The 25,712-nt window shown below is 30.0% G+C and overlaps 1 protein-coding gene across 2 annotated transcripts; it reads left to right on the top strand.

Annotated features, from left to right (window-relative positions):
• Window positions 1–17,783: 17,783 nt before the first annotated feature.
• Window positions 17,784–21,344, top strand: LOC115878831. Of its 2 annotated transcripts, XR_004049608.1 has the most exons (6): window positions 17,784–18,302; window positions 18,367–18,550; window positions 18,622–18,955; window positions 19,777–20,011; window positions 20,113–20,296; window positions 20,346–21,344. XR_004049608.1 is itself a non-coding variant. In XM_030895438.1 (3 exons), exons 1-3 carry the CDS (start codon window positions 19,956–19,958, stop codon window positions 20,517–20,519), a joined length of 414 nt encoding a protein of 137 aa, XP_030751298.1. In that variant the 5' UTR covers window positions 17,784–19,955; the 3' UTR covers window positions 20,520–21,344. The 2 variants fall into 2 exon arrangements, 1 of the variants encoding a protein (XP_030751298.1); XM_030895438.1 differs by having other exon boundaries at window positions 17,784–20,011.
• The last annotated feature ends 4,368 nt before the right edge of the window (window positions 21,345–25,712 follow it).

The following is a 25,712-nucleotide window of genomic DNA, read 5'->3' as shown; positions in this document are numbered from 1 at the left end:
CAAAAATACGTATTAGTTGAATGTGCAGGGAATATTGGGGCAACCTACATATATTGCAGGCGTATCGAATAATACCGCATTTTGCAAAGAAACTAGTCATATTATGAAACGCCGTCATTTTAAACAAAAGAAAAAAAAATAGAAACAGTCTACCTGTTTTCTGTCATTTTTTAAAATACCTATTGAAGACTAATCAGATTGCACAAAAATAAAGGGAGATGGCCGATTCTACGCTCTTCTCAATGCGCAACAATCCAGAACTAACGTATAAATCAACTAGGAACATGTGAAATAAGCTAACACACAAGAATAAACAGGTTTAAACAGGAAACAACTTAAAATATATCTTGTTAGTACAATCTTGGTTAAAAAAAAACAAAAAAAATTATTGCTTGGATTCAGACAGAAGTAAAATAAATTTTGTAAGAGATATACTCGTAATTCACCAAATATATTTATTACAATAATATTATCTGCGAAAAACAAGATTTGGAATGTTCGAAGTTTATTTAAGTTTAAATTGGCCAAATAAAACATCAAAACTTCTGTAGCCGCTACAAAAATAAATGGAATGCATTTAGCTAGCGAAACTAACATTTGTTAATTCTGCAGATTAAAAATTATTTATATCCTTTTCTATATCGTAGCCGTAAATAAAATTTTTGCGTTTAAACGTACGCCATTTTACATTGTCTGTATAAATACGACTTTATTAAATTAAATCCACACACACACACACACGGACTCAAAAAACACATTTGCATTTAAATAAATTTAATGACTGCATACGCCTCAGAGATTTATTTTATTTTTCTATTACTTTTTAATCGTAATATATTATTGGATGGAAATAAATAGTTGGAGATTTGTGCTTTTGGTGATTTTCTACGGAACAATTTTTAAAGAAAATTACACTAGAAATGTTTTTTTTTTTAATCTCAGATGCTGCAAAAAAAACGCAACGGAAATTTGTTTCGTCAAGTTTAAAGGGTTATATTTTTTTTAAATTTAGGCCTATTTTCATAATTTTTTTAGCAAACTGTATATGAATCTATGAACTTTAATTCATAAACTCAGTTTTTTATACAGGGCTAATTGAAGGGTTGTTTTTTAACCCTAACTTTAAAACACCCTGTGCAAGAATTTCGTGAGTATATTTTCATAAAACATTATTTTTTGGTCAGAACCATGTCTCCTGAATATTTTGTTTTTTGACTCATGTCAACAAATGCCTTGGTTAATTTTTAAGAGCGAAATTAACTTTACACAAACAATTTACAACTATCATTACTGTATGATTATATTTTAATATATCACGAGGTCGCTTTGGTGACTATTTCAATGTCTAGTAGACGCTGATTAGAACTCTATATTACAATTTAAAAAATGTTAAAAAGTAAGGATACAGGCTTGGTTTTAATATATATTAGTAACACTAACAGAACTAAGTATATTAAGAAGAATAACTCTAATAACCAAGTGTACAAAAAAACAAAAAACTTGTAAAAATTATTCTAATACTTTGTATTGCCTCCCGCGTTTGCTATAAGTCAGTTCGTACTGTTAATGAGGTTGCAAATATATTGTGTTATGTTTTCCCAGTCTTTCTCAAGGAACAAGCGAATATTCATAATTTCAGCCATCTTCCAGAAGAAGACTTTTGCACAATCTTCGACACTAAGAACCATATTCAATCGTACACTACGTAATCACAAGAAATACATAGAACACAACAATAATCACCAAAGCCATCTCACCAAGCATGTATTGACATGAGTTAAAAAATAAAATATTCAGGAGATATTCGCACACAAGGTGTTTTAAAGGTACAGTATATAGTGGCGGATACAGGAGTTGGGTTAGGACCGCCCCCCCCCAAACCTGTAAATTGGGTTAAATATTAGGGTTTTCGGTTAAAAATCGCACACTAAAAAGCATATTCTACATTACTTTTTATTTGGGCCTCCTCTAAAATAAATTTCTGTATCCGCCCTTGACAGTAAAAACAACTCTTCGATTAACCCTCTTTAATAAGTCAAATACTAAGGTTTATAATAAACTGAGTTTACGAACTGAAAATTGATACATTTATAATAATATACAGTTTCCGAAAAAAAAAATCACGGCAATAGGGCTAAAAATAAAAAAAGTATAACATTTTAAACTTGACTAAGACTAATGTAAAACCTCTGACTCAAAAAACTCACAAACTTTTAAGATGTTTATTTCAAATTTAATTTGCTTCAAAAAAAGAAGAGGGCGAGAAGTTTCGGGACTTAATAATTCCCATCTTCAGGCCCAGAAAGCTAAAATAATTACAATCAGAATAGTAGACAAATTCTATTAAAGTTATATAGAGGTCAAAATATAAAATACAATCACAAACAAATTAGAAGGTTAATTTTTTTTAAAAATAAGGTTAAAAAGTTATTTCTATCACAATTATTTAATCACAGACAACAATCATAAAGGGCAATAATATTAAATTTAAGTTCAACAGAAAACGAAAAAACTTCAAGAACTTTTCATAAGCATCTTAAAAGATTGTGAGTTTTTTGAGTCCCCTACCCCTCGTCAGAGGTTTTACATTGATATGTACTTATACTGGGTTGGAGAACGTTTAGTTGACCAATACTATTTCCGTTGCATTTTTTCTCCATCTGAGTGTATTAGATTGTTTGGTAAAGTAAAAAATAAAACAAAGATATTTGTTAAAATGCATTTTACTGTTGAATATTTTTGATTGAAACTTTTAGGCCACACATTAAAGAAACAACAACTTTTACAATTCTACACCGAAACATTTTTAGTCAAGATAATAAAAGAGGACTACAAAATAAAAATCGGATATGGTAGTGGTGTTTACCAAAATAACTTTTTTATTTTGTAGACTTCTCTTCTAGTAGCAAAGAAAACTTTCTTTGTGAAAATGTTTTCACCCGAATGGTAGAGACATTATTTAAAAGAAAGGATGCTTTAATATACTAACTTCATTAATAATCTTATATCCATCTGGCAAGCGAAACCTTGGGTCGACGTTTACATGTATATGTATGAATCACTATGGTAATATACTAAGTCGGAGAGAGCAAAAATATGAAGTATTTATTACACAACCACTTAATCTGACGCTAGATTCCATGCGCTTGGGAAAATACTTGCCTTCTGTCTTTATTCAGTACATCTTATTTTGCTAAGCGTGCTGACCGTACTCTTCGTACACACAAAAATTGGCACCATGACAAGAAATGCCAGCCTTAGTATTTACTCAGAGCTGTAATTTTCAAGTCAGTCTAAACAAAGTGCTTTCACTTCTTCATTTTTATAGTTCAAATTAAATGTATTTTTCCGTACATTCTTCAATTTAAGCTTCTAAGTCGCTTAAGGCATCCGTTTGGTTATGTTAAATATTAATTTTAAGTTTAATAATTAAGAGACTTGTTTGAAGATAGGAACTGAAATTTGTAAAAAGTAATCATTATTGTATTTGGATATTTTTCGAGGTTTGGATGGTGTATTTGGTTTAAGAAAATAATTTAAAAATAGATATTTACGATACAAGGGAGTTAACAGCATCATTAAGATACGCGTGTGAAAGTTGCACGAGTATCTTAATGGAGTTAACTCGCGTGTATTGTACAATATTTTATCTACGTTCTACGTCTAACTATAAAAACACACAATGAATTTTAAAAATTATTGTACTTAACTATATACCTATCCTAAAAATTTACCAATTACCTTAATACCTTCGTTCAAATAACACCATGCATGGCAATGTCATTATGACAGTAGATAATATTGATGTCACTAATTTAAAAAATGAGCGATTCGGAAAGTATTCCCTCTGATATTGAAGAAGAGCCATTCAGAGCCATTTCTGGATTGCTTCGAGCAAGATCGGAACAGAAGTATGAATATACATACTCTAAGTATGAAAAATGGCGCACCGAAAAAAAGTACACAACTATGGAAATGAAAAGGTACTCATAACATATTTTTCCAATTTAGTGCAAAATAAATGGTTTACAAAATATTTTTTTCTCTTTGGTAGTCCTCTAAATAAGGAGTGCGGTAATGAAAATGCATGAGTTAAGAAGCTCTTAACTCACTCAAAATGCGTGAGTTAAGAGCTTCTTAACTCACTGACGTAGATATTTTTTTTAGCATTTTTGTTTTTGTTTGAAGCTAAGAAACAATGCTGAATGTAGATTCTGTGGGGATAATGGCGAAATACGAAATAACGAGTGCCATAAAATTTGGTACGACTGATATGAGAGATGGAGGACAAACATCTGTAAATCCGTCTCAGATACTGGCTTTTTCATAGCTCTGAGACTGTACGAAGAGTTATAGCTCAACAAAGGGAGACACAATAGACCTATAAGGTCGCGGTGAATAACTTTCCGTCTCCCATAAAATCTACATCTACATACTCAGCGCTATTACTACAAAACTCCATTTATTAAACTCCACATTATTAAAGCATTTATTATTTTAATATTAATATATCAAACACATTTTCAATGTTACGATGCATTTTTTAGCCGCAAAACGTCCGCACTAATATCGAAAACATGGGATTTTTAAAGCTATTTTTGGCCCAAAAAAAAAAGGAAAACGTATTTGTGTATTCACGTCAATTTTGAGCTTTTATCGATAGCTAAACAGCGGCGAATGGCTGAAAAACAGTTCTCATTCAGCGGTTTTTAAACGCGGTTGGGACGAAGGAAAAACGGCAGGCAATGGCACCGAGGACGAGCACCGGTATTCTCAATTGAAACATCGCATCCGGGCAAAAAAATCGCGCGATGGTTTATGTTTGGCCCGGTTGCCAGAACGACGCGGCCCGGCGAAAAAATATGGCTTTTTAACGTTTTCCTCTGGATTTCCCGTCCGGCATGCAAATGCCAACTTTAAATTTAGATTTTCCAGCGAAAATATGACCTCGCGAAGAATATTTGGTTTGAAACGAAAACTCGTAAGTTTATTTTGATGTTTATTTATGATAAGGCCGGCATTTATAATTTTTGCATAAATTAAATGTTTCTGTATTTAATCTGTATATCATTTTATAACATTTTACTAAAAGATATATTTTTTTGTGGTGGATATAGGCCGATTGTTGTACTGCGACCTTTTCAGATCTATTGTGGCCCTCTACTGATATCGAGGTTACATTCTCCAGTTCTATGTTTCTCAAACTGTCTAACAACTTGGACACTGAACTCTCCATATTTGGACTTTATTGTTGCCTATGTTTTATTATATTGCTTATATTTGCACTTTTTTATTGCCTAATACAAAGAATCGCACATTTGCTAGGCTATCGCACTGATATATAACGTGTCCTGTCGTTTCTTCTTCAGATGACATAATCAGCGCATGGCTTCGTTTGTCAATCCCATCAGCTTTAGATATTTATTAAACTTACAAAACCCAGTTAATAGATACACAACTTCCAACTAGTTTAAGTTCTGTGGTTTACCCCATCATAAGTTTGGTTTGGATTTTTTTTTAATAATTTGGTACCACGTACTTGATATCTCGATATCATTGCATTCACGTCATTCATCGATGTCATTCTATTCAGAATGCCATATTTCTATCAAATAAAGTATAAAAATATCGAGAGTAACATTTAAAAATCAAAAGTTGTAGCCGTTTCCCGTGAAACAGGAAGTGAACATACAGGGTGTCTCAAATAACATATGCCATCTTTTGTGGAGAGATTCTTCATGTAAAAATACGATTTATTTTTCATACTAACATAGGTCTGATTCTGCTTTGTTTCGTAGCTGCAGGGTGTAAAAATCTTCATATTTTTTCGATTAATTATAATTTTCTTCCAAGTACTTTTAGCAATTCAAATTCAATTTTGAGGGTAAAAGTTACTATAAATGTCACATATTTTAAGGCTAAAAAAGTGTCGACATATTCATCAGGGAGGTGCATATGGGTTACTGCTGGAATCTTTTTCGAAAAAAAGCATGTAAGCCACTGACTTTTTTCACTCTTGTTAGCGAAATAGTGTAAGCAGTTCAATGCCGATTAAAAGTTGTCTCTTGATATTTTGTTGATTTTAGCCTCCTTGATGAGATAAACGCAATTTTATTAATTTGTCTTGATCCAAGTCTAATAGGAACCTTTAAAAACATAATATAATTAACTTGCCAAAGTTAAGTACTCATTGATTCCCCATCAAAAAATATGAAGAAAAGTTTTTATTTAAATACATAGTTTTAGAGTTACAGAATGTTAAAACTTTTTAAAATTAGGTCTTGTGTAATTATCTTAAATACCATTCTTATTTTTATAACTGAAGAATGAAATGTAAGGTCATTTAAACGAATAAATTGCTTATCTGTTTGACTTCTTTAAAAGCACGGATAAAAATATTTCATACAGCAATATAATAACGTCCAACAATAATCCCCAGGGAATTTCCTCTCTTTTAACAATCGGTCATATCATCTGAAAATATGACTTTTTTACGTGTCGGGAATAAAAAAGGTCGAATTCGGACGGAAACCCGATCCACGATTTGCGCTAGAATGTAAAAATAGTGCAAGGAACTCGTTTCTAGAGGCATCAATTTCGTCTGGCCGCAAAAGGTCTTTGCAATAATAAGGGCAATAATTCAACCCCACGCCCAGCTTTGAGATGCAAACGGGGCGGCTGACTGGGGTAGTTTCGACCTCGTTTTTCCTCTGTCATTACAATGCTTTATTTTGAGCCCGGAGTGAAAGAAAAATATTCGTCTCACTTGTTTTATTGTTCTTGCTATTTTAAGTTTTATTAGTCGATTTAAACTACTTCAGAGATAAATTCAATATTATTTATTCAAGACTAAAAATTTCAATCACGCTTTCGTATATCGTTGGTCAGTAAAACTGGCCGATTGCAGAGAGTAGATTATTTGCTCCAGCATTGACTTTTAAGGAGGCAATTGAGAAAAAGAAATACAGGGTCCGGCAATAGTGCGTCGGGCATCTGCAGCTCCTAGAATAAAAAACTTGAGAATTTTGTTTAAGTGCAGACCTAAAGTATGTACCAGGATGTATTTCAGGAAAATATTTTAACTTCTATAGGGTGGCTCAAAAAAGTGTGAGTGGACCTGGATGATTTTTTTTAAATTGAACACCCTGTATATTATTGCATTTTGGCTTCCTTTCAGATCACTTTTACATAACCTAAGTATGAATAAATATATTTCGATAGTTTCAGAGATATTAATAAATAAATAAAAAATATATATTTTTCAGTCCTTTTCAAAAAAATTATTAAAAATACAAGAACTGTTCTGAAATCAAAACTATGTTAGGTATTTACTTTAGATGGTCTATTCTTACTTTGCTATAAATATGGTAATCGTAAATCATACAGGATGTTCAATATTCTACGCCAAACTTTCTAAAATATAAAATAATTTTTCTTTGTTTTCTTAAAGGGAACATCCTGTATATTATTTTTTTATTAGATGGAGCATTAAAAAATGAACATTTTTTGAATTTAAAGTATTTCAAAATTTTTAACAGTTTTCCGGATACACGCAGTATTATTTCATATGGCGCTTTCAATAGTAAAATACGAGAGAAAAATCATTGGGTGGCTTTGATAAAAATTTACTGTGGAAAATGCCATATGAAATATAAAACCGCAAATATCTGCAAAACCGTTAAAAATTTTGAAATACTCTAAACACAAAAAATGTTCATTTTTTAATTGTCCGTCTACTGAAAAAATAATATACAGTTCCATTTAAAAAAACGATGAAAAATTATTTTATATTTTAGAAAGTTTCGCGTAGAATTTTGAACATCCTGTATGATTTACGATTTTCATATTTATAGCAAAGTAAGTACAGACCATCTAAAGTAAATACCTAATATAGTTTTGATTTCAGAACAGTTCCTGTATTTTAATATTTTTTTAAGAAAAGGCTGAGAAAATACATCCTGGTACATACTTTAAGTCTGCACTTAAACAAAATTCTCAAGTTTTTTATTCTATGAGCTACAGATGCCCGACGCACTATTGCCGGACCCTGTATACTAGTTGTTGCGTCACAGGTTGAGCGTGCATTAGAAGTTTCTAGAGAACTACACTATCTAGATCGAAAAATTTTTGTTCACCGTTTCACAATGAGATCTGTCAATTAAAAATATTTTCAATATGGCGGTACTTTCGCAAATACCGGAAATACCGGAAGTTGACAGCAACTTTTGTGTTACACATACTACATACTTAAATTCTCTGTAAAATTTTATAAATTTTGATGTCAAAGACTCCTAACAATTACTCCTACAAACCGAACATTAACCATTTTTGAGAATAAAAATATTAAATATTTTTGGAGGAAAAACTGCCTGTCAAAAAAATGTACAGCTTAAACGTCAAATTTAGCGATTACCACAGCCACTGTGACATAAAGAAAGGACATGTGGCTACCTATTTCAAAAATTAAATTTTTTGAATGTTATATAATATTGGCCGTAGCTGTAAAAGAATATAGAGATTAAAAAAAATTCATAAATCATTTTTTTCAAATGGAAACCCACCTTTTTTTATTCCACTAGGTTTTTCAATTTGTTACTTTTTGATTATACATATTCCTATACCTAAAATAAGTCGTTTTTAAGTAATTTAAGATTTAATTTTAAAGCGTATTTTTTTTTAAATTTTTATCTAGCTTTCTTTGACATTAAGTGTCAAACCATCAGACAGTTTATTTCCTTCTGTCAAAAAATAAATATTATTTGTATTTCGTATATTATAAATACTGCTGCTAAAACTTTATAAAATGTATTTATAAAAATATATCTTGTGTTTTAGTGATATCATTTGGCAATATCACATGGACAGATATAGTTTCACATCGTTTGACGTTTAAAGTCATAGGCTACTCGTTAATATGGTAATCACTAAATTTGACGTTTAGGCTATACAATTTTTTTTCAAATTCTTTAAAAATATTGTTACACATAAATATAAAGCATCACATTGCAAATGATAAACATTGCTTTTCACAACGAAAAAAACAATGATTGGCATTTCTTTAAAATACTATTAACGTGCACTATTTTACAAAAACATATTTATAAATGAATACTGAACAAAAGAACTTTTATTTGTAGAATTGAGCTACTTCACAGAAATATGTATACGATAAATTTTATATTATTGATACTACACATTTAATCAACTTCTATTCATATAGAATACACCACTGAAAAAACAAAAAAAACTTTTAAAATCTATTTTTTCAGAGTTGCCCTAGGTGGTCATATGATATACCATTCTGTTCAGAATGCCATTTTCTATCAAATAAAGTAAAAAAAAATACTAAAGGTAGAATTTAAAAATCAAAAGTGGCAGTCATTTCCGGTGAAATAGGAAGTGGACGTATCTAACGGAATACATCAATCAATCCCGCTTTATGCCATATACTAACACATCAAATTTATTTTTTTATGTCAAAAAATAACAAATTTATACATGCAAGCTACTCTTGGAAAACACCCGGTATGATGTAAAGTAAATTTATAAACAAGTATTTTTACAAAAGTATAAATTTATTTGTTTCAAACAATGATAAAAAATATTTTCACCAAAGAAACCATTGTGATCACAGAGGACTAGGAATAATGCTGAAATGCAGAACAAAGGACCAAAATTAACCCTGATTAAATGTAACAAAATAAACAATTTACTTATAAACGACAAAAACTAATTTCTGATTATGTCAAATTCAGTACGAGTATTTTCCATTAACGTTCATTTATCTTTACGACTTGAAAATCAGTTTCAGATTACGTTTAGATGACATTCGCGTATTTTTGGAATTGCCGTACGGCTTTGCTGCTTTACCAGGTATTACGCCAAAAATATTTTTTTTGTGTCGGATAGTAGTATTAATTAGTAGAATAATTAGACGTAATTAAATAATGTTTAAAGTTCTATTAACAACACTGCATTAATTACATGCAGTTAAATTATATGCCACTTTTAACATCATCACATACATTTAGTTACCCGTAACATACACAATATTATGGCAAATTTGGTGAAATTATATTAAGATATAATTATTGATGATTATACATAATTCCTGTTAGCTGTTAGGGAATGCTTAATTTATTAAACCATATCGGATATAATGAATAGTGTTCAGTATTTGCTGGCTTTTAGATTTGTTGAAATTACAGACATGAATATACAAATTGATTGAAAGAAAATATGTTAATAATATGTCTGTACAAGAGAAGCATTTATTATTTACGTCCTGGTCTTAATAAAAAGCTGGTCTTAAAAAGAGTAAACTTTTTAATAAAAGATGGAAATTTAAGTTGATTTGTTTCTGTACGCTAGGTAATATTGTACGAAAAGCATTATTTCTGATATTATTATATCTTGTCATTTTAATTTCACACTTTATTTAATATTTTTTTGTTTTGAAATTAGTTCTGTAATATTAATATATTATAACTCTTTCCTTTCTCGAGTTTTAATAAATATTAAATATTATAATAACTTATATTATTTTCGGGATTCTTTAGATGAAAATAACTTTTGAAGATGTAGACACTTACCTGTTTACAGCCAAGTATATGAAGGTTAAATTCTTTGTAACTAGCTGATTTTAGAGTGTTCTTAGATTAGGGCTCACACTAATTTCATACCATTTCAGTAACCGTAATTTTTATATTAAATTTTATATTAAATTTAATTTGATATTAAATTAAATAAATAAAAAAAAAATTATTAATTATTACTTAAATTTTATATTTAATTTAAATTGCGACAATGATCTACTTCTTTGAGATTTAATTTTTTTTATTATTTTATGCTTGAAAAAAAACGTCTTATATTATTAGCAGAAGATTTTATACATTTAATTTTTTTTTGACATAAGACTAGGAAATTTCCATATAATTGATAACATAGTTCTTAACTTCTTGACGGAAAAGAGAGAAAATACATTATAATTAACAACACATCACTGGAAATAGGAGAGGAATATACAGGGCGAGACCTAAATAAACTTACGTGCAAATACTTCTAGGCTTTTATACTTTGACCTCAGAGAAACGTTTACGAGTTTTTTCTCCCGAAAAAAGTTTAGAAACTTGGATTTTTTTAAAAATGTTTTCGAAACTTTTTTAATTTTTAGTTAAAAAAAAAACATAATATCTGCATAATATGGCAATAGAAGTAGTAAATTAAATTTACAAGATAGAAAACCCAGAAAAGATCCAGTGGTTCTTAAATTTTAAGCAAAAAATCATTTTTTTTAATTTTCAAAGTAGAGATATTTGCGTTATTTTGAACTTATTTGGGAAAAAACAGTAAAGAGAAAATATGTTCTTATCGAGATCTACCAGCCCTGAAAATATTTGCACTTAAGACTCAACTTGTATATATACAACTAAGTCACAACTCAGGATCTCTACTAACAAAAATCAACAGAAGAATTAAGTTAGCATGTGGTAAATTTTTTTAAAGATTCAAAATATGCTGGAAATAACAAAAAAAGACCGTAAAAAATAGAGTGGATAAGACAAAAGACTATAATAATAGATCATTCACAAAATCAAATCCTTTAAGGTTGATTCTCACTATACCTTCCGTATCAGCTACCTTCCGTTTCCTTTCCGTTTACATAAAATATTATATCATGTAAATGAATATGACAATGCACACTATCCGTTCCGTTTCCGTTCCGTTCCATATCCTTTCCTTCCATACATTTTTTTGGCGGACGGACTGAAGCGTATCGGAAACAGCGTTGACAAGTTCCTACATTTGTACCAGCTCTATTCATTTTGCTTATATTTATTTATTCTTTTGTCTCTTAATTAAATCTATTACATTTTTCAAAAAATACAAATTTTTAAAATAAAACTTTTGTAATGATATAAATTGTACAATAAAAAGTATGGACTGATACGAAACGGAAGCGGAGCGGATATGGAGTGGATATGGAATGGAAACGGAAGGTATAGTGAGAATCAACATTTAAGTGGTAATGGGCAAGACACTTGGCAAAAAGGACGGACTAGAAAAATTACAGCACGGGGAATTAAGAGAGCTTGAAGAAGACTAAACTAAAAAGGTGGGATCATAATATTAGAAAATTAGCAAGAATAACTTGGACCCGTGTAATCATCAATAGACCACAATGAACCCATTTACAGGAAATTTATCTAAATATGTAAGGAATAAGTTGAATAAGTTGAAAAGAATGATGATGGTGATGATTTTTTTCGACTGCACAGTTGGTCATTTTGTAAATTAGTCGTATTTATAATAAGTCTTAAAAAATTATACTGTATTTCTGCATTGTTCTTAGGAACTGAATTATTAAATATTGGCAGCTTTCTTATAAATGTGTAATCTAAAAAATCTATATAGAGAAGAAAGGTGTATCACAGTTAATTCTATTATGAAAAAATTAGAAGTTATATTCATCCTAAATCTTTTTTAAATGTATAAAAAATGTTAAATTACTAAAAACGGTTGTTGTTTTAAGAGCAGGGTAACTACTAAATACTGTATATGGCTTTAACGACCTCCATCTCCTAAAATTTTCACCATCCTATAGGCCGTATTATGAAGAGCCAAGGTCGTCGGTTGGGATCAATCGCGTCATGTGCACGGCAATTTGGATGCATAGCTCGAGCGACGTGGGCGCCTGGCGTCTATCTAACGGACACTAACTGACTGATAGACCTTGATATTTACTATTCTGCTTACGGCGCCGGCCGGTCGAATTTATTAGCCTGATACACTTATTGGAATTTATGAGCTCGCAGGCACAGTGAGTGACATGGACCCGGCGCAACGATAACATCGGCTGTGCATAGAGCAACTGTCAAAAAGAATATACTAGGTATAATAAATTGTCAAGACTCGCAAATAATTCGTTTATTTTGATTATACAACTCTATGTATAATTTTCCTATATAGAAGGATGTGATTAATAAGTGATAATCATTTAAATGATTATAGCTTGGTGGCCATATTGTATTTGTCATTTTTTGAAATATTAATTCAGAAGTCATTTGTGTCAGTTCCACAAAATATCCCGTCAATTCTTATTACAAAATGGCAAAATAAGAAGGATATATTTTATGTATTTTATTTCGTTGTATAATCTTTTGAATACAACTTGATGTTTCGGGAGTACCTAATATCCAAAAAAATCCTTTATGGGTATTTCGCCACTGCACTGCAAGAAAAGTCTACAAAATAAAATAGTTATTTTTTGCAAACACTTCTGCGTTTAACCTAAACGGAAGCTGCTTGTTAGAAGTTGTGTTTACAGTTATAAAAATTTGCCTAACAAAGAAAAAAATGCTTAACGTTTCGAAAAGTTTTCTCTTTCCGTCGTCGGAAGCAAAAAAATATAAAGAATAAAGAAAAAAACTATTTAAAATATTTAAATTGAACTATTCGAGAACACACATACTTTTTAAAACAGATACGTCTACAAGAAACCGTTGACGTTCTGTTAAAATGACATTATATTAAGTTAAACTTCAAAATTAACAATTACTACCTGATAACAATTACTTAATAAGGTAAAACCAAAAAGCCCAAACTTTCTCTATGATTATTTTTAAGGTTTACGTATGTTATGTTTCTTTATTTTTGTTATGTTCTTTAAAATCAAAGAAGCGATTGCCATACATTACTAACTACTACAAACAGATGCATGAGCAATATTATTTTTATTAGATTGAATTAAAAAAGCCTCTTTTATTTTTCTTTTAGGGGCTATCGCTTCTTTCATTATAATTTTGGCGTTATTAATAACGTTGGCGTTAAATAAAGGATTTTTTTGGATAGATGAATCCGCCACATAGGTATAGACATTTATTACCTAATACTTTTGCCTGACACTCAATGCGATACAGGCAACACTACCCGAAATCCCGAAACATCTTGTGGTATTACATTCGAGAAGTAAAAGTTTGTGATATTTTTTTTGACATAATTTTTTGACAATATTTGTTTGATGTTCAGTGTTCATTTGATAGTGTGGGTAGAAGTGTATTATTTTATGTTTTGAAATATATTCGTATGAAGAAAATGATGATGGCCAGACTTTTTTCAGAACACGCCGCAGGATGCGGGGGAAGGTAATTCTAGCGGGACAAAACCGTTTTGTTAGAAATAAGCCAAAAAATATGTACTGATAATTAAATAGTAGATTGTAATACTTTTATAACGTATTGGTTGAGATGGAATGAAACACTCTAGTTCATGGCAAAAGCATCTTTATTAATGTTGTTAATTACAGGCATTGGCCGATGAATAGGTCATAGATTCTGTTGGATATGCAATAGTTGGAACACATTTCCTACTGCTAAATATGTAACAAACCAACAATTATTATTATATGCAGGGTTGTCTACCATCATATTACAAGACATTCCAATTGATATAAAAATGCATCAATTATGTTTTGGTCGTAGGTATATATTCTTTGTATTTCGATAAATTTTTATCAATCAAATTTAGTCGTTTTCCGCTCAGCAAGGTAGAGGTTATACGAAAACAAAATATTTACAAGTGATTATACATTCTATTGCAAAACCAAATTATTTTGAAGATTCCTAAAGGTATGTACTATTATATTGTACGTATATTATTCGTTAAAATCCTTCGTGTCTTGGTTCTGCAGATATCAAATAATTGAAACTTTATCGAAAAGCACTGAGTTCAAAAAATTAATGAATGATACCAATATCCAATTCGGTAATTTGTCTCCTGATGAAGCTCTGGCTGTATTTACGGATTTGAAATTAACAGAAGTTCAATACCAATTTCTTAGGAATGCGTTAAAATTAAAGTTCTTAAAGATGTATTTCCCAGTAACAAACATATTTTGGCAGCTAAGGCAAATTGTTATCAAATGGTATGACAATTTCGGAGAAGGTTTCAGCGATCAATTTTTCAGTCATTACTAAGCCATACCTCATGAAGATTGATAGAGTCTCAAAAAGAGGCATTATCTTCTTTAAGCATCGAATGGCGGTGATTCTCCTATCAAACTTAACCTGTATGTTAAATGGGGTACTGATGGTAGTGGTAGTAAACATTATTTTAAGCAACATTATGAGTTAAAAGTTTTTGATGATACATGTATATTAACAACTTGCATTGCTCCATTACTTCCAACTCTTGATAAAAATGAACAAACAGTTTTCTGGAAAAATTCAAAAATGTCATCTACTAAATTTAACTATATGGTTGCTACAGATTAGACCATTTGCTCCCTTCTTAGATTTTATTTAAGTCCATCACATCGCTTCTGTGGTTTTGTCCCGCTAGAATTACCATCCGTCGCACTGTGCGCCGTAATAGTATAGATATTATTGACATTTATGTTTTAATGTTAGCGCTAAATATCATAATGAATATAGAAAGATTTAAGTCAACATAAAATCATTCGAGTTATTAAAACATTTCTTGTAATAACTGCGGATATATTTTGTTAAACATCACAGTCTCTTTATTAAATATTAACCCAGTAATAATAAAATATTTCATTTTTAACGCAATAACAACGCTTTAACTTTAATAATTACCGTCTTTTAATGGAACTTGCAGCTAATATTAAACTCGTAAACAAGTGCAGATGGTTCACAAAGTAATTCGATATATTAGACTTGGTCTCGAGGTGCTAAATTTTATGTAAGTTAATAAAAGTATACCGCTTGCTTGTTCTTTTCCAGTTCGCCATGCGGCCGAGGTGGCTTTAAGAGAATTTCCCGAGAAGGAAGTTTAAATATAGAAAATTAACCGTTAGTTTGAATTTATTGTGCTCATGAAAACTCGCCATTGCAGATACATCTTCGGTATGAAAGCTTAACGGATTAAATTCAATTGTGATTTAAAACTAGAAAACTGTAAGTGTGCGAGATAAACGCTTTGGTTATACTATCAGACTATGAGTATTTTATTAAATAAATTTGAAGTATTATGTGCTTGATATAACAATTTTTTTTAAATTGAACTAGGTAGTCAAAATTTCAAACGTTCAGTCAGGATATTCCTGGCTGAGCTTGAATTATAAGTTGGTAGATATTTTGGACATTTCATATTTTTGGACAACATTTCAATTATTGAAGAACTAAAAATTGAGACACGTCCGGTAACCAAATTGGATCATCAAATCAAGTCAGTCCTCCCATATTTTGGCCATATTGCCAGGAGTGGCACCTCAATTGAAAGACTGATGGTGGAGGGGAAGGCAGAGGGAAGACGATCACCTGGAAGGTCACCTAAGAGGTGGGTAGACCAAGTCAAAACCCTAGTGGGCCACAACCTCCCCGAAACCTCACATATGGCGCAGTGTCGGACAAATTGGTCCGAGGGAGTGAGGGGAATCAACACATGATGTCATCATACTCTCACGTAAGGTGAAGGACTGAAGAGAGAGAAATTTTTGAGATTTGTGTGATTATATGGAAGATACGTGAAAGGAGTCTAAAGGTCTGTGCACATTATCATATATATTATCATATACGTATCGTTTCCGGCACATACAGAGATGGGCAAACACCCGGTATATTGAAATTTGGGTAAATACCCGATGTTTTGCATCCGGGATATACCCAATGGGTAAATAAAGGGTACATTAAATTTGGGTAAATACTATACCGGGGGTTGCATCGTCGTTGGGAACATAGGAAATCCCATGCAAAATTTGGACTGTCCAGATATTGGCTCCCCTATGGATTTTATAGCGAAGTCGTAAATAGACTTTTTAAAGGTCTACATTTGGTAAACACACCCAAATTTGAACAATTTTGGACAAGCCGATTTTAGGTAATTTGAGAAAAACTTAATCGATTTTTATATTAAAACCGAACAGGTAACAATCAAACACCAGTCAAAAACTGACATACCTTAGGTTTACAAACTATGATTTTGTCATTGTCAAAAGTAATTTTAATAAAATTTTAATATTTAGAGAAAATTAACCGAAACATGTCAGATACACTGTCGAATCTATTTTCCGCGTATTTTATCATGTTCACTTTTTCTTTATGTATATAACAATAAATTATTACTAGTACTGAATATTAAAATTTTATTAAAATTAAGTTACGGTAACACCCGGTATATCCGCTATATACCCAAGTATGTTTATTTTGCTAATTTAACGTATTATAACAAATTTTAACAACAATTTGTTATTATCTTACTTATTTTACCCTACAGAGACTGCACAATAGCATAATAGCCTTAATTGTATCGAACATACAGCACAATACAGACAGTTTAATTTAAATTATCTTATTATGGTTCAGTTTTTTATAGTTTTTGGAAATATTTTGGTCATCTTCACACATACAGTATGTCACGGATTGTTTTTACAAAAGAAAAAAAAATGATTATTGACATTTTCAGAAAAATGCATTATTCATAAACATTTTTGCTTGTTGTAAGATGGTTAATGCAGTTTAGACTTTTTCAAATTTTTATACCATTTCAGAGAAAATTAAAAAAAAACATGAAAATATGGTTTGTCCTAGAAAATGTCCTAAAAATTAAAACGCGTTTCTCTGGTAATATAACTTCGTTTTAATTCTTTGATAGATTGTTATTCATAAAATCTTAATTAATATATTTTTTTTGTTGTTTTAAAATATATTGTTACATATATATATATATATATATATATATATATATATATATATATATATATATATATATATATATATATATATATATATATATATATATATATATATATATATACTTTCAATTCGTGAGGTTTGGAACTTTCGTCACAGATTGTCATTCTCTCTCTTATCCATGTTTATCACATGAAATGGAAATTTTGTGTCAAAAACGTAAGTCCATTATATTGATTACATCGTACGATTATTTTATTCTTTTTATATACTGATCACATGCTGATTACTATTATTACGGATAAAATATTTACGTCCTTGTCCGATAAGCACGAATAGAAAAGGACAAACATCGTGTTTGTATTACCCGCCGAAATTGAACAATACGGAACGCCGACTGTCAAAGTTGTCGTTAAATTTTAACGGCTCCGATAGTTTCCCGTAAATTTTTCAAAGAGGATTTTTATCACTTTTTGATATTTTTGTGGGAGATTTTCTGTGTTTACTGAGTTATTTGTGATTTAATTTGTGTTTAAAATGCCGTCCCGTTTTAGTGAAAACGAACAACGGCTCATATTAAAAGTTATCCAGTATTTCAAACTCGAAAAAAATGCTGGAAAACCCCTTTTGCCTGTGTCGGCTGTTTACGATGTAATTGGACAACTATCAAGTTAATATTTTTTAACTAAATCGAAAATATTCACGTGTTTTATAGAGAGCATCGGAGGCTTTAGGAATTTCACGCACGACTGTGCAAAGAATCAGTTCTAGAGGAATCGTGACAGATGAAGAACAAAAAGCAGCAACAAGTCATAGAATTGCTTTGTCCCGTGGAATTCCTGCTTATAAGATACATGAACATACAATTAGAACACGTATTTATTCAATGTATGCTGCAGGTAGGCTACAATAAATTTATTATTGTTTAATATTATATGTATCTAATTTTTCACTGTATGGGATTATATAGGGGAACATATTACATTACAAACTTTGCAAGCAAACCTTCAAAACATTGATGATGTTCAGTTGTCTCTGACTATGTTGGGGAAAGGACTTAAATATTTGCAGTTTAGATGGCAAAGTTGCAAGCATTCTAACAGGAAGTATTTAATGGAGCAGCCATATATTGCACAGAAGAGACTGCAATTTTTACGACAATATAAAGAAAATCAAATCTCTGATTGTTCTTTCAGACCAGTATTTCTTGATGAAACCTGGATTTACAGTAAGGGTGGATTTAGAAAGAGCTGGCAAGATGGCAGTCTACAAACAGTTCGTAAAACATCTGGAGAAGGAGTAAGGTACATGTTTTTTACATATTCATTGGTTCACTTATAGGTCAGTTAGAAGGGAACAAATAGAGATACAAACAATAATATATGATAACTGTTAAGTTGTTTCTAGTAAGTAACATATGAGCCATGCACTGCACAACTCAGTTAACTCCACTTTTAAAAATTTTTAAATTTAAGTGTAAAACCAATTGTAATATTCAAACAGTTTTCCAAAAAATAGACAAATAGACAAATAATAACCTCTGATGTTTGGAAAATGTTAAGTTATTAATATACCAACTGGATTTACACTTAAATTTAAAAATTTTCAAAATGTATTGTTCATCACTTAGACAAGGAAAGGGGGGGACGGGCATTACCAGTAGAAATTTTGTGATGGAAAATCGCTAGGCTCCATGCCAAGGCCGTTTGTGAAAAGTGATTCCTAGTTCTTTCTCTCATTACAGATCTTAGAATTGTAAGCACAACAAAACACCATACTTAAATAATAATTATTTCAAGTCTTTAAAAAGCTTTTTACAGCACAAAATACAAAAAAACACACAATTTTTAGGAGCCAATCACAAAATTTGATATTGGCCGTAGATGTCGATTACGCGTCCCCTCTCTTTGCTTGTCTAAGGTGCATGAGCAGTAAACAGCTGATATAACGATAATGTTTCTAACCTAAAGAGTGAATGCAAAGAAAAACATAAAACGTTACATCTGCATAGCAACAAGTGTGCACCAATAAATGCATGGGATTATATCGATTACATTGTAGTTTAACTGTAAAGAAATGTACCTTGTACTTCATTTTTGGGTATGTATGATAGTGATTTTTTAAGGTATATTGTATTGCATGCTGGGTCAGAAGATGGATTTGTGGAGAATGCTAGCTTAGTTTTCAAATCAGGCACTAAATCGGGTGACTACCATGATTCCATGAACTCCAAATCAGAGTTGGAGTAAGGAATCCCTGATTAATTTCTTGCAAGAAAAGGGAATCCAATCACCACCTCTGGCAATGAAAGATCAGATTTGGAATATTGTCAAGCAGAATGTTGCACCTAAGAAATACAAGTAAGTCAACAAACAGTCTTATTACTTTGACATGAATGCAATTGTATATGCGATATGTTAATTTAACATTATAACTTTATTCCATTGCATTTATTTGGCAGACTGGACGAATTAGCCAATGAGAAAGGACATCGTGTGTTGAGACTTCCTCCATATCATTGTCAGTACAATCCCATCGAAATGGTATGGTCAGAATGCAAGCGCTACTATGATGCCAAGATTAGTGCCATTCATCCTGTTACAAGTGATGCAGTATTAGGTCTTTGGAAAGAAGCACTTGAGAAGGTAGATTACATGTGGTTTAGATTATTTTATATTAAAAGTTTTATTTTAGGTTACACCAGAGAAATGGAAGAATTATATCAGACATACCAATAGCATAATCGATAAAGCCTGGGCCCAAGAACAACTGATTGATGCCTCCGATATTCTACCTGTAATTATCGACACGAATGATTCCGATTCAGATGAGGACAATTATTTAACTGAGGGAGAAGAAAGTGTGTAGTGTTTAGTGTCTAGTATTATTTTTCATACATATTGTTTTATGTTGTACAGTGTGAGTCAGTGACAGAGTAAAGAGTAAATTTAATTAGTAAATTAATTTTAAATATAGAGGGGACTCCAAAAAGTGAGGCAGATATATATTATAAATAATGTTATATACCTAGAACTAATAGTTTTCTTAATATTTATTTAAAAAAATGTGTTATGCCAGCACCGACATGGTAGTGGCATTGTGTAAAAACTTTTCTATGCTAATCACTGGTATGAAAGTATTTACATATTGCCACTACCATGCCAGTGCTGGCATACCAGTTAAATTGGCGATAGCTACAGTATATAATAAATCAACAATCAATCTTTATATACAAAGGTTATAGAATTTTGGGCAGAATCTAAATATAAAATAAAAAATTATTGTATTGGGTGTTACATTAAAAAAATATTATATCTGCCACACTTTTTGGAGTCCCCTCTTATTTAAAATTAATTTTAAATTGTGTACCTGATAGCACAGGATCAGGTTGCAGGATTATTAAGCTCATAATGTAATTAAAATATAATTTTTATATATATTTGTGAATAGGGTAATACACTTTTAACGGGATGCCAATCAAAAAGTGGCCACAAATAGGGGTTGCCACAGTTCGAAGTCGTTCCTACTACTTTATCCGGGTCCGGCAACAGTGAGTCAGGCATCTGTTGCTCCTATAATAAAAAAAATTGTATGAATGCAAACTGAAAGTATGTATTAGGAAGTATTTCATGAAAATATTTTAACTTCTACAGGGTGGGTCAAAAAAGTAAGCGAATCGGAATGATTTTTTTAAATGGAACACCACATATATTATTGCATTTTTGGCTTCTTTTCTGATCACTTTACATAATCCTAAGATATTATTAAATATGTTTTATTAGTTTCAGAGCTATTAGGTACTAAATAAATAAATAAAAATACTTCAGCCTTTTATAACACAAAATGTTAAAAATACTTTTTTAAAAATACAAGGAATGTCGGTACTACTTTGCTATAAATATCGTAATCTTAAACCATACAGGGTGTTCAAAATCCTATGCTAAACTTTCTAAAATATAAAATAGTTGTTCTTCCTTTTTTTAATGGAACACTCTGTATATTATGTGTTGTTGATGAGGAATTAAAAAATGCACATTTTTTGTATTTAAAGTATTTAAAAATCTTTAGCGGTTCTATTTAAAATAAAGCAAAGAAAAACTGTTTTATATTTTAGAAAGTTTGGCATAGAATTTTTAACACCCTGTATGATTTAAGATTACGATATTTATAGCAAATTAAGTAAAGAATAAATATAGTAAACACCTAATATAGTTTTGATTTCAGGACATTTCTTGTATTTAAAAAAAAGAAAGGCTGAAATATTTTTTTTTATTTATTTAGTAATTGTTCTGAAACTAACAAAACATATTTAATAATATCTTAGGATTATGTAAAGTGATCAGAAAGGAAGCCAAAAATGCAATAAAAATAATCCCAATTCACTCAATTTTTGGAGCCACCCCGTAGAAGTTAAACTATTTTCGACAAATACATCCTAATATATACTTTCAGTTTGCACTCATATAACATTCCTAAGTTGCGGCCACTTTTTCATTGGCACCCTGTTAAAAGTGTATTCACCTATTCATAAATATATTTAAAAATTAGGATTTGATTATCTACATGATGAACGTAATAATCCTGCAGCCAATCTTAGACTATGATCATTCTCTAAAATTATTCAATTTAATTTTTTTTTGTTAGTCTCGAAACAAATAAGATAATGGACTTTATCGTTGACACACCCTGTATCTTAAGATTTATATATTAATATAATATATATTTACTATAATGTCTAGTGGTATATTTTTGTACTGTATATATTATGTTATGTATTATGGAGTCATATTCTTGTATTGTCTGTTGTATTTTTTTTGTACTTATCAGGTTTTATTGTACATTTGGGAGTTTTTTCAGAAATATATAATTCTATATTCTGTTTTCTCCCATTTCCAAGAGTTTTTTTGCACATCCCGAATATCTGGCTGACATTATGTTATATTGCCAACACATCTATTTTTTGATCTTAGCTTTTATCTTCACTACACTTTATCTAAATACAGTAAACATAATTTTAATATGTAGTGTTTCAAATTTTAGTAGAATCTAATTTTTAGACATAGAATAAATTTTTAGTAGAATGATTGTAAAGAACAATGATGAACATGATTTTTAATCATTTCTATTATTATTAACTATTAACTTATTAATACTTTTCTTGTGGTTCTAGAAAACTTTTTCAGAATAAATTTGTAGTTCTTTTCATAAAATTAATAATATTTTTTTATTTATAAACTAAAATAAATATTTACAGCTTACATTGTAGATATAGTGCAAAAGCCAAATTTAACGTTAATGGTGTAACGCTAACATGAATACAATAGCTCCCTACTAATAGCGATAGCACCTTAAATGTTTACATCTATGGATCAACTCAGGAAATACGTGAAAACCAATATGGCGCCGAAAAAGATGACGAAAGTGCCTAAGTTCCCGAATTGAAATATATATATATATTATATATTATATAATAAAATATAAAAAGAAGTACAAAATTTATTTAGTTTAGTGCTACAGAAAGGGCGATGATAGTTATCGGAAAATATGATACTTTAACTATGGCAAAAAATATGACGCCAATCAAAATAAATAATAACCATTTGTCAAAGAATGAAACCGAAATAATATTAACCATAGAAACTTTTGATTTTTAGGATATAGAAAAAATTCAACCATATTTTCATGTTTCTCTAAAACGGTATGAAAATTTGGAAAAGTATAAACGAAATTAACGATTTTAGAGCAAGCAAAAATGCATGAGGGATGCATTTTTCTGAAAATGTCAATAATAAAAAAGTTTCTCATCTTGTAAAGACAATTCGGGTGGCATAACATGTTATACAGAGTGCGTCTTAAATAAATGCAAATATCTAAAGGTATATTTTTGTATCCCTCTACATCTATGAATTTTTTTCGCAAAAATATTTTTTTTTTAAAACGTTTATCTTTTCGAAAATTTTCTTGAAAAATGTTTCGATTTTTAGTTAAAAACATAATATCTTGATAATACGGCAACATGGGTAGTAGATTAGTAGGAGGAATGACAACACAGAAAAAATCGAGTTGGTCTAAAGAAAATAAAGAATTAAAAATGTAAAGTTACTGGGGGAGAGTACATATATTTTATTTATTGAGATCCACCAGTCTTTAAATATTAGCACTTATGTAAGAGTGACCCTGTATATAAAAATATTAAAGGAGACATAATAATAAGTTGTAATAAATAAGTCAATCCATTAAAAAGGAATTCAAAAACATTTTAAAAACAAAATGATATTTACTAAGTATTTCGTAGATTATATACGAATTTTCTTTTATCTGATGCCAAGTATATTGATTCTTTTTATAACATAATAGTAACAATAAGTGCCGAGTGTCTCTAATGGGCCCTTAAGAAAATTTCCGCCGACTTCTAACGACCTTAATGCAGAATTAGTTAAATGTCGTGTCTTAAGCCATTGTTTCAGGTAGTTGAACCTTCGATTTAGTCCTAATTTATGGCCTAAATTGCTCGAGTTTAGGAGATTATAAATAAAATGCTATGTTATATTGCGATCTTAACGCTACATTAGTCTGTGATTATTTAGGATTAAGGTAAATAAATCTTGTTAAGCATCTTATTAATGTTAGTTCCTTTAGTATATTATTTAAACTACTTTTATTTTTTGTTGACTTTCACATTTATATCGTAAATTAAGATTTCTATTTTTATTTCTGTTGTTTGGGGGATTATTATTTGTATCAGTATTTAAGAGTTTGATGAGTTTTATTTATTATTTTATTTTTATTTAAGAGATTAATGTCAGAAAATTAATAATAAATGTTTTATGTATTATATGAACTATACCGGGTGCTTTTTAAAAGTGGCTAACCCTTATAACTTTTTTATTTTTTTCAGATAAAAACGACATTAGGTTTGTTAGTATATGACATAAATCAAGATTGATTGACGTGTTCAATTAGTTTCGGTCCCTTCCTGTTTCACTGGAAATAACTATACAGGGTGTTTCAAGAAACATGTGCCATCTCTGGTGGGGAGATTCTTCACGTAAAAATAAGATTTTTCATATCAACATAGGCCCGATTCTGCTTTGTTTCATAGCTACAGGGTGTTAAAGATTTAATAATCTTTCGATTTATTATAATTTTCTTCCGAGTACTTTTAGTGATTCGAATGAAATTTTGAGGGTAAAAGTTACTAAAAAGAAGTTCTACATATTTTAATGCTAAAAAAGTGTCGATAAATTTATCAGGGACGTGCATATGGGTATGACTGGAATATTTTTCAAAAAAAAACATATGCGCCACTGACTGTTTTTCTTTTGATATCAAAATTGTGTAGGCTATTTAATACCAATTTTAAGTTAACTCTTGATCTTGATATTTTGTCGAATTCGGCCTCCTTGATGAGATAAACGCAATTTTATTAATTACAATTAATAAAATGACAATAAAAATAAAATTAATAAATTATATATATTTACCTAATTTATTATTCATTATTATTACTATTAGTCCAACCTACAGCAATTTCAAATAAAAAAATAGTGATATTTAAGATAATTACATTAAACCTAATTTTAAAAAGTTTTAACATCCTGTAACTCTAAAACTATGCATTTCCATACCCATGCTTATAGGAACTTTTTTCATATTTTTTGATTAGGAATCAATGAGTACTTATTTAAAACTTTCACAAGTTTATGATATTAAATTTTTTTAAATGTTGCTATTAGACTTTTATCAAGGCAAATTAATAAAATTGCTTTTATCTCATCAAAGAACCTGAACTCGACAAAATATAACTGCTTGCACTATTTCGCTAACAAGAGACACCAGGTGTTTGGTTTGGTTTGATGCTCTAAAATAATTAATATAGTAAAAAATTGATCTGACGAATATTTTATTAACAACAACATGGTTTTTATCAACATTAAATTTATATTAAATATTCAAAAACTAAAAATAAAATATATTTATTATATTTTTTTATTTAGCGCTAAATGTCAAGTGCCACATATTTCGCTGTAAAATTAATTTGCTTTCAGTATAACAAAAAAT

This window comes from Sitophilus oryzae, unplaced genomic scaffold (assembly GCF_002938485.1).
Source record: "Sitophilus oryzae breed Bouriz unplaced genomic scaffold, Soryzae_2.0 scaffold_1532_pilon_pilon, whole genome shotgun sequence".
NCBI lineage: Eukaryota > Metazoa > Arthropoda > Insecta > Coleoptera > Curculionidae > Sitophilus > Sitophilus oryzae.
The sequence above is the reverse complement of the archived record's forward strand: the minus strand, read 5'-3'. Positions and strand labels throughout refer to the sequence as shown.

Excerpts from the sequence above, each read along its gene's own strand:
- LOC115878831 (XM_030895438.1), top strand. The coding sequence starts at position 19,956 with ATGAAAGATCAGATTTGGAATATTGTCAAGCAGAATGTTGCACCTAAG. Across the intron at positions 20,012-20,112 it reads GTTGCACCTAAGAAATACAA|ACTGGACGAATTAGCCAATG; the intron begins GTAAGTCAACAA and ends TTTATTTGGCAG. Across the intron at positions 20,297-20,345 it reads GGAAAGAAGCACTTGAGAAG|GTTACACCAGAGAAATGGAA; the intron begins GTAGATTACATG and ends GTTTTATTTTAG.